This window comes from Leuresthes tenuis, unplaced genomic scaffold (assembly GCF_036924035.1).
Source record: "Leuresthes tenuis unplaced genomic scaffold, fLeuTen1.0.hap1 SCAF_5, whole genome shotgun sequence".
Classification (NCBI taxonomy): Eukaryota; Metazoa; Chordata; class Actinopteri; order Atheriniformes; family Atherinopsidae; genus Leuresthes; species Leuresthes tenuis.
The window spans coordinates 29,174,569-29,185,138 of NW_027325359.1; the positions used below are offsets into that span (position 1 = coordinate 29,174,569).

A 10,570-nucleotide genomic window follows, 5' to 3' on the forward strand; every position below is an offset into this window, starting at 1 on the left:
GAAGGAACCGGGAGACAAACAGGCAGACGGGGAGCGTAGGAAACGGTGGTTGTTTGTACTGAGAACAGATGTTCCTGTTGGGGTTGAGAAGCAGCCCATCACCGTGGTTGGAGTCAGGTGGAGGAGCGGCCGAGGCAACATTTCTGCTTCACAGTATGAATCATACATCGTTTGATTGGTGGGCCCTTAAAGACGTCATGACGTGAATAAAATAAAAACCAAAAACAAGAAAAACCCCAAAGCACAAACGTTTTATTATGTGGAAAAAGTGGAGCAGATGTTACAACATCTGCACACACGTCAGGGTGTCCTGCTCATGTGCAGGAGGAACCGAGTTAATCATTCAGCAGCAGGGATGGGATCTAAAAAAAACAACAGAGCAGAAATCTTTACGGACCATCTTGTGACATGTCACATAAATCTCAACTCATGTATAAATACCCCAAAGCACACATCAGTCAGGCTGTTGGTGACGCTCTACAGCTGCGAACACGGCCACGTTTGTGTTTAAGGGGGAAACCTTCACGGCCAAATCTTTGAGAACAAGGACCTCTACTGATTAGGAAGATAACTGCAAAACGCACTGATTGGACTCCTCTGCAGACGCCAGCAAACAGCTGAAGTTTGTGGTCAAATAAAGCATCAGGAAAACAGCTGGAATTTGGTGGCTTGCTCTCAACAAACAACCTCCCGTGACAGCAAACAGGAAATGTGCAAAGAGTTTCGAAACATCACTTAAAGACAATCGGGTCCAACTTTCTGCAAAACTTCATCAGTTCAGTTACCACAAACATTGTGAAGAAAGCAAACAAACTTGAGATCTGAAAAACACGGTCCAGCACTGGAATTAACGCTCATTTGCATTCTTGGCAGGCTATGATTGGAATTAAACCAGCTTAACACCGGCCGTCTGAATGTGCAAAGTATTCAGCAGCCGACTCAGAGGTCTTTGGTCCAACTGATTGTGCCTTTTTTTGTGTGTGTTAATATAATTTAGCTCAAATGCACCGTTCACACTTAATCAGTCTTAAATAATTACTGCATACGTTCTCTAATCTCACGTCTCCTTTCTACAAATGTCTCGAAAACGACTCAATTTCTGGAACAGCTTGAAGCAGCAGTTGACTGGATTAAAAACAACTGAAGTCAAACAATTAACCAAACTACAAACAATACAGTTTACAGTACAGTATATGTCATTTTCCACAGTGGAGACACGACTTATCAAGGTGCTCCGATGGTAAGAAGAAAGGCAAAATATTTCAAACGATAAGTCGTGATACTTTGAGAAGAGAGAGACGATATTTTGAGGTTTAATTTGTGACATAAATCTGGAATTATATTCTAAGAGGCACAACACTTACAAATAAAGTGTAAATTTGGGAGAAAAATCAGACAAATTTGTCAGAAATGCAATTTTAAAACTATAAATAGTTCAACGTCTTCCTGAAATGAAGACAACTACCTGAAAATAATTAAAAGCTTTGAACTGCTGACGTATCAGAGCTCCAATAAAAATGACTTTTTTTAAACCCCTTTTCCTAAAATCCTGGTTTTATTTTTCATTAATAAAATAATTTAACAATATTTTGCCTTCATGCTTAACTTCTCAACAGTGGGCTCGAGTTAAGAGGTTTGAAACGAATCACAGAAGTCATCAGGCTTCATGTAGTCCTGGTCCATGTGAGCTGGGCTCCGGGTGCAGCTCGTGTGGAGAGTTCATCCAGGCCAGCGCGGCACAGTGGAATCAGCATAAAGCACCAGATCGCCTCTCGAAAGCCTCTCTGCCTCGTTAACATTTAAGAACAAGTATGTAACAGCTAATTTCTGTTAATGAAATGGAAATGAGTTGTGTTCAAGTCTCAGTTTTTATCTCCAACTCCGAGCAACGACTTTGTGTCTCTGAGCTTCAGTAAATCGAAAGTCTGTCCAAGTTCGTGGAGTGAAATAAGCCATATTTTGCTTTCTTCAGGATTCCACCCATTTCCGTTGCCTACCAAAGCCAGCTGTCTAGATGCTGAACACAGTAACAGGACTGTTCCAGGATAGCAGTCAGCTCCCCATAGCTTTCCTCTCTCCACGTAGGAAGGAGCCTTTCGTTGTTGAGAGCCTGAAGCTTCGGCGTCCCCTCCCGGAGGACGTGGTACAAGCAGGGCCACCGGCTCTGGATCCGCAGCCTGGTCCTCCGATCCAACGTGATACCACGCACAATCTTCTTAGCTCGAAGCTCTCGCAGAGCCGGCAGCTTCAGGAAGGAGAAGACCAAACCTCGGCTGGGAGACACGTCCAGGAACTCCAGGGACGGCGACTCCAGGGTGTAGGAGATGCCGAGGTTCCTCAGCGGCACCAGGATGTGTAAAGTCAGAGACTTTAGGTTAGGCAGAGATTTGGTTAGCGTCTGCAGTGTCCCTGGCGTGACTCCTTTGAAGACCCAGAAGTATTTGAGCTCGAGGACTCGCAGCTGCTGGAACTGAGTGAGCAGCGACACGGACAAATCCGACCAGTCAAAATGAAGCCGCATCTTGGAGATGCGTGGGCAGCTATGGGTGAGTTTGCTCAGCAGCTCCTGAAAGCTGGTCACCTGCCAAGTCAAAGCAAAGACAGTCACACGTCAGCGCAGGCAGTGGCGCGATTCCTCCTTCTACACAAATAACATCTGGGTATTAACATATTGACGTACTGTAGCTCTAGTTAATACCCGTCACTTTAAACAAGCCTGGTTGAGTTACCATGAAGAGGTCGAATTGACCCATTCGTGGAGCGAATGTTTGTGGAAGACTCTGGGGGGAAAACTGCATTCCCTTCAGACTAATACTACAAAATTAGGTGAGGATGCAGAAATGTGGGTGTAAAACATGATATCGATCTCCTGAAAACGTTGTTTTGTTTGTTGTCTTTCGAATTTACATGAAAAAGTAAAAAGAAACTCTTTCAGCTACTACCAGACTTTTCTCAACCATGCAAGTTGTCTGGATGCATAAAAATGGGTAAAAAATGGATTATTTATGAACAACAAATCATCACAAGAGTGGTTTCTACACTTACCGTGTCACACACCCCTTTAAAAAAAAAGGGCTGGTCATGAAGGAGAAAACCAGCACGAACCATCAAAGACTTATTAAACATGAGTAAACCCATTGATACCAGCTAACAGACTCATTTCCCACTGCCAATGGCAGCGCGGTTATGTCATTAAACCATCCTGAAGGCTGTGGTGCCCCACAGTTTGACGGTCTGAGAAAAGCGGTTTAATACTTTCAACTTTTCAGACTTTTGTCTCTTTATGAGCAGGTTATTATTCAAGTTCTTTGTAAAGAAAAAAACATAAATAAAAAGCACAGTGGTCTTTAAAACATACTAAAAAAAAGATATTAAGATGATCATTTAAAAAAGACAAAACCATGGTCAGTTAATGGGTCCATGTTTTTCTGTGTTTAAAATACCAGATAAACTTTATTTATAACACACTTTTCAAAACAAATTATCAAAAGAAAACAATAAATCAAGTAAAAACAACTTGAAACTAATCAATAAAGCTGTGTACTGTAATAAAATTGTAGGGCTATCATTTTACCAATCAATCAGTAACAAAAAAACCCAGACAAATCAGGTAAAAATCAGGAAAGGCTCTGTGATAAAAGTATGTTTTCAGAAGATATTCAAAAGAAGAAACCGACTCTGAACCAAGGATGTCCACATCCGGTCCTGCAGGTTTCCCTGCTTCAACACGACTGATTCAGATCAATGCATCATTATTTCATGTATTTTACCTGGTCCATTTTGTTGAAGCTGTCCTGGTGTGAACTGGAGCTGGAGTGGACCCTGAGGTCCAGCGGTTCGAGAAGAGTAAAGGTCCAGTTGAGGTCCAGGTGACTGAGGTCTCTGCAGTGGACGTTATCTAGCAGGTGGCTCAGCAGCTCACTCCACTTGTTGCATCGGTCCCCCAGGTCGAAGCTGGCCTTCAGCGTGAGCAGGCTGGCGCGGCGGGAGATGAGGTGGTGGGTGTAGTGGTGGACCCATGATTTCCACCTCTCAAACTCACGGTTGGAAACCAGCAGGCCCTCCTGACCGAGATGGAAAACACCGCGACGGGAATAGTCCGCCACCCGCCAAAGCTTCCACGAGCGGACCAGGCAGCTCCAGCTCAGGCAAACCAGAGCGCAGCTACATTTATCCACCTCGTTCAGGAAGGACAAGACGTGCAGCTGGCACTCCACCGGCAGGAGGTTGAAGGGGAAGTATTCATCCACTGCTTTCCGCCTGCTGCTCACTGGGACCAGAGGTCTTTTCCGTGGTGACATGTTGACGGACGGCGAAATGCTTGTGGTCATTGGTGGAGGTCAGACGCTCCACCTGGTGGTCTTGTGGTTTCATAAATACGTCTGCCTTGAGAAACTTTGACAAAAAGAAATTAAACAGATAGTAAATAAGTGAGTGGTTGTTTAATTTCTGTAGTCACTCTGCTCTACAGCTCACTGTCCAGCATGGTACCGAAAGGAACATTTACACAAATAACACCAGTTTTGGGTCCACAGCTCAGTGAAGGGTTTACTCTTCAAGTCTATCGATCATTCTGAAACTAGCTCCTCCTTCAAACTAATTCATGTGCTCCTTGTTCACAATAAGTCGACAGCCTCTACAGACTCTTGCCTCATGTGGCGGTTTACATTCGCCCACTTTAGTCACGCAAAGCTTTGAGTGTGAAATTTCAAACCGCTTAACTAAATCAAACACAGCATCAATTCTGAGACCTTTGAATGTCAGTAAGTATTCTGAGTAGTGGAGGAATTTTAGCCTTTTGAACAATACAGGTTTGAAGCTGCCTTTGATCTGTTTAAGAAGCAGGAAATCAGAAACCAGTCCTTTTTTTTTTAAATACTGGATGAAATGGGATCAACAGTTACACGTTTCAAATGAAAACAGATCCACTGCATCCACTTATAGTTATTGTTTTAAGACAAAACTTCATTTTCTGCGTGTAATTCCTCTTTAACTCTTCTGTGCAATGTCCCCTTGATTGGAACAAATGAAGGGCGTTTATAAGCTCATAAGATCTGCTGTTTTTGGCAGCTAATAAAAGGAACTTCCAGTGCTCCACCTCATAACACAGAGGTGCAAAATGAAAACATCAAAACCGCAGCGCTTTCCACAAAAAACCCCACAGTAAATCACGATGTGCAAACGGTGTATTCGATACTTTTCAATGAGAAAAAAACATTACTTAAGAATGTGTTTAATCGACACCCCTAATCTGAAGTTTGCACGTGCAGTTATTAAGCATTAAAAAAATAAATGTAATGTGGAAATAAACTGCCATTAAAGACTCATTAGAACATAAAACAGTGTACCTGCCCATCAACTGATAAAGGGTTATATTTAACTTTCTAGCATCATAATGACGAATAAAATGCATTTTCGTTTATAGTTAAAGTTAATTTTGTTTTCACTGGCCACAGATGCATCTGAACTGCAAGTAATGTGATGTTCACGTGCGCACGTATCAAAGCGTTACATTCATATGGTTAATTACACGTCGGATTGAAACATTAGTCCTTTGACAACTCCGTAATTCACCTCCTTCCCTTCAGGTTACTGTCAGAACATTGGCCGCACATTTACAAAGTTGACCCTACTGTTCATCAGAAGCAAACCATGGATTATGTGACGGTTTCTGCGCCATTATGAAGACAAAATCGACTCGTTACCTTCAGTTCGATGAGGCTCCGTCTTGTTTAAATGCTAACCTCTTAGCAGACAAAGGAAGATAAAATTAAAGCCAAATAAAGCGCATAACTGAACATGTTATCACACAAGCCGCATACCCGTGTGTGTCACTAACTATTAACCTTGTAATGAAATAAAAAAAATTAAACAAAGAATAAAGAAGTGCGCTGACTAACTAGGCCGGCTAGTTAGCATTTAAACAGCTGAGTTCTGTTGTTGTTTTTGTTGTGGCTCGTAGTTGATGATGTCATCAATATGCGCTCGGCTGTGCGGCATCTTTTGTAACATGGCGTTGCACCACCGGGCGGAGATTAGTAAAAACTAATAGAAAAGTTTGATAATAGTACTCATTCTGAACTTAATTGTAAACAGATGCAACATTGGTAACACAAAACAATAAATCTATGATGATTCATGATGATAAATGGTACTTTTATTTGGCATTTGAAAATTTGATAGAAAGAACGAGCGCCCCCTGGTGCATGCTTGAAGGATCTGCTTATTTTGTTGTTTATGTATTTTATATCTAAATATTCAATATTTTGACATTTTGGTTCATTTATTTCTATTTCACTATTTCACTATTTCTATTTTTCTTTTTTCTGAATTAAAGCATGAAGTGTTTTGTTTATCTCTGCAGGGACTTTCTTTTGTAAGTAACAAAGAGCGAAATAATAGTATTTTTGAAGGAAATAAGGAATAATATAGCACAATATGATCAAATATTATCATAAGATGTGTTGTAAAAATATATTGAATGTATCATTTTAATCTCAGACATGTCCATACCTTGACATGTCCTATAGATATGCATCTTTTACACTGAATGATCAGCAAGCTACTCTTGACTTAGATTCCTCAGTTTCTATTGCAAAGTTATAACAAGTTAAGTTGTTATAAAGGGTACAATTATCATGAGTACCACTTTTTCGTTATCAGGCCTGACACATGAAACAGGAAAGATAAAAAAAATGGAGGAAAGAGCAAACAACTCCATGGAAAATGTTTGCATTTATTTGTCACCATTCCTCAGTGACTTGTGTGACAGTAACTGCATTAAGAGCCTTCAACTCCAACGTGTGCTGTGATAAGTTGTCCACTAGAGTCCGCCATTCATCCATAAATCTGAAGTAATTACCATTTAGCCTAAGCCTCTCCATGAAAAATACTCTAAATGTCCCCAAATGTTTTACATAAATCCTGAGTGATAGTGACAGTGCCATATCCAACAACAGCGTGGATATGCTTGTGTCCATGACTGTTTATATATTTACCAACAGGTCTTTAGTTATGAATGACTAAAAGTTAGATATCCTTAAATAACTTTAGAGGCAATGCTTGTATATGCTACCTTTATATAGTATTTGTTTTCTTTATGTGTCCTTTGTTATTTGGGGAAAATGCAGCATTTCTTGCACTTTTTGCACAGAGAAAATTGAGTTTCTGGCCAAAATCACATCATTACTAAACACCTTCACTGTAAACAAAGTCCACAAATAAGACAAATGGTGGCTCTCATCCCAATAATCATAAAATAGCTCATTTAAAATATGCCATCACCGTGCCTACAGAATTAACATGTTGTCCAGACTTCTTGAAGGACATCCCAAAGCTCTTCTTTGGATGTCGGCTGCCTTTTGTTCCGTTCTCTGCCAAGATGATCCCACACTGCTTCAATAATGTTGAAGTCCGGGCTCTGGGGAGGATTCATCCCTCCATAAGACCTGTTGCCACTGATTTTCAGTCCACTTCTTGTGTCATTTGGCATAGCTCAGCCTTTTCTCCCTGTTTCCCTTCCTTAAGAATGGCTTCTTGACAGCCACCCTTCCATGGAGACCATTTCTGATGAGGCTTGGGCCAACAGTAGATGGATCAGCTGAAGGTCCAGATGCATCTCTTTGCTGGATTTTTTCCTATTTCTTAAGGACATCACTTTCAGATCCTGTTCATCTGCTGTAGATAGTGTTTTAGGCCTGACACTTCTTCTTTTGTCCTCCACTTGTCCAGTTTCCTCAAATGTTTTAAGGACACACTGCACACCATGCTAAGATATGCCAAGTTTTCAGCTAACAACTCTTTGGGAATCACCTTGTTGCTGCAGAAATGCTATTTTCTGTCTGTCAAACTGTGTTATTTTTGGTGTTTTTCACAAATGAAACTAAAGAAACAGGAACAAAGTATGTGTCTTCGTGATAAGCTTCTCGTAACAAAGTGTTATGTGTTGACACAACACTGGTTTAACCCATGAGTTCGGTGCTTTTTTCTTTTTACCTAAATATTAAGTGGCTTAACAAACAAAAACACACATTCCACTGAAAATGATCAGCTACAAGGACTGGACTGAAAATGAGTGAAAAAGCAGCTAATGCCCAAAGAAAAACCTTGAAAACTCTCAGAAAGATAGGAGAAGTGTTGCTCAAGACACTTTAAAAGTTTACAACAGAATCTGGCTGCTTGGAAGGAAAAATAAAGAAATGAGGGGTGTATGTTAGTGCTCCTCCAGGACTTTGGTTCTGCCTTTAACACAGTCATCCCTCACTCTTTCATCAGCTAACTGCTGCGGTCCTGAGCCCTACACCCTAAAGATAGAATTTAATTAGTCCCCCAATGGGGGAAATTCACACGACTAACGCGTCACTTCTCAGCATCATAGCTGAGCAAATCACAATGTGAAGTTTGCAGATGGCAGGTCTGTGGTGGTTTGTGTGGTGAGGAGGGCTCTCACTTCCTGTAACACATGCGGTACAGGAAGTGCTCTGCTGCTGGCAGGAAGGCACCGCGGTGGGTGGTAAAATCTGCTCAGAAACACACACTGAAGACATTTATATAAACAAATTCAGAGGCAGGGTGTCCCGCACCATGGAAGACCCCATCCTTCATGAGGACTGTCCCCCCCCCTTAAACACAAAGCTACGAAGCATCAAAGGCTGAACTCATGACTGACCTCACAGCTCCTCCTTTCATTCCTTTCCCTGCTCTTGTTTTAATAAGCGGTTTCTTCATAATCTTCTCTCGTTCACTGATAAACTTTACATCCTTGCATTGCTAAGCCATTCTAGCCATTTGACTACCACTGTTTGGTACACCTTAGAGAACATCAGGAGCTCAACAGTTTGATGTTTTCAGTGAATCAGGTTGGGACAGTTTGAAATAAAACCCTGGGACCTCTTAGTAAACATTCATAATTACTGCAGAGGATTGCTTCAGCATTACCTTGCTGAACTAAACAAGACTCTGCCTGACATATGCTTTCTCTTTTCTCCAGGATCTTCAGAAAAAATAAAAATACATTTGTTTATATGAGTTTTTTTCTGTGACAAGCTGCATCCACCGACTTTCACTGCCCTACAGTGATTTCCACCTGAGAGCCTGGAGATTACCAGTATCCATGATTGGTTTTCAGTTTTATCCCCCGTGTACAAGGATTTCACCAGATTTGCTGAGTCACTGAATATTCTGGACCACAGATGATGAACTATTTACAATTCTCCTGATTTTATTTTCTCCTCAAGGTCTTAAACTTGCTACCGATCTGTTAACATACTCAGTCGACAACTTAAAGTTCACTCAATGAGACACGATAGATAAACAAAGACACAAAAACCCTCCCTAATAACAACGTTGATAGTTAAAGCTTTTTAAAATGAATCAAACAGACCAATACAATGTAAAAGAAGAGAGGAGATGAAGAGTTCAACTTCCAGAAATATATTCAGCATGATACAGATGTTTCGGTCATTTTCGTCTCTTTATTGGAACGTGAACAGAGTGAAAAGTCACGGTATTTGTTTACAGAGGGGGGACGACGACCGACCATCCCTCCTGTGTAAAAGAGATAACTTAGTATTTATAGATTTTAACTCATGTGTTTTTGGTATTTAAGCAACCATTTTTACGCTCATCGAACTAACCTTTTCCTGCCTGTCTTCTCGGCAGGTTACCTGCTTTAATGCATCTGGAGCAAACCAATTTAACGAGTGGGAGGGGGGAGTCATTGGATGTGTATATGTAAATATTTATCCTTTATTCTCTGTTTTGTGGGGTGTTGGTTTTATGTAAATAATTTGTGATTCTTTTTATAGTCTAGTGGGCTGTTCCAGTTAATGATCCACAGCAGGAGGGTATAAAAGCACTTAGTCGCCCTCCGAAGTGTTGTAAATAAATGTCGCTGTTGGTGCATGGAAACCCGCAGAAGTCTGTCTTAATTAAACATGTGGAGTAATTGACAATTACATTGAGGGACTGCAGCATCCACAACCAGTTATAACCAAGAGTTTGTATTTTTTTTCTTAATTCAGCTGGATAATAGCAAAAGAGAGATGGTAAAACTGTTGTCTCGTAGGCTGTTCTCTTGGTTCAAGAGGTTCAAGACGACCAGGGGTTGCAGTGAAAGAACGTGTTACAGTTAATTAAACGAGAAGATGTTATTTGCTGGCATCAAATGAAAGATCTGTGTTAAATTCTTTGAAAAAACAATACGATTTCTCAGTTCCAACAATTGATTTTCTGTTTTTTTTTTCTCCAACAGGTTTAGTTAAATATAACCCCGGGTTTCTGTTTTATTGTCATCTCAAACAGCCCAGCTTTGAATTAAATATTGCGTTTTTAACAACACATTTACTTTCTGTTAAGGTTCTTAACTAAATTACTGAAAAAAGACTGCAGATAACATCTTAAATTGCTGATGCAGAGAGTTTGCTTCTCTGCTGGAAGGAACCAAAGATACACCTACTCAGATTAAGTGCAAGGAAAAGCTAAATGATCATATTGGTCTGAATTTTAATCCCACATTCTGCAGGAATTCAGTGTTGGTGAATGAACCAGTCCTAAATTCACCGTTACTGCT

The 10,570-nt window shown here is 40.7% G+C and overlaps 1 protein-coding gene across 1 annotated transcript; it reads right to left on the bottom strand.

The window, feature by feature from the left end:
• Nucleotides 1-240: 240 nt before the first annotated feature.
• Nucleotides 241-5,950, bottom strand: LOC140307623 (uncharacterized). The gene is made up of 3 exons (XM_072386590.1): nucleotides 5,706-5,950; nucleotides 3,771-4,395; nucleotides 241-2,581 (listed from the first exon to the last, which is right to left on the bottom strand). Exons 2-3 carry the CDS (start codon nucleotides 4,329-4,331, stop codon nucleotides 1,994-1,996), a joined length of 1,149 nt encoding a protein of 382 aa, XP_072242691.1. The 5' UTR covers nucleotides 4,332-4,395; nucleotides 5,706-5,950; the 3' UTR covers nucleotides 241-1,993.
• Nucleotides 5,951-10,570: the final 4,620 nt, after the last annotated feature.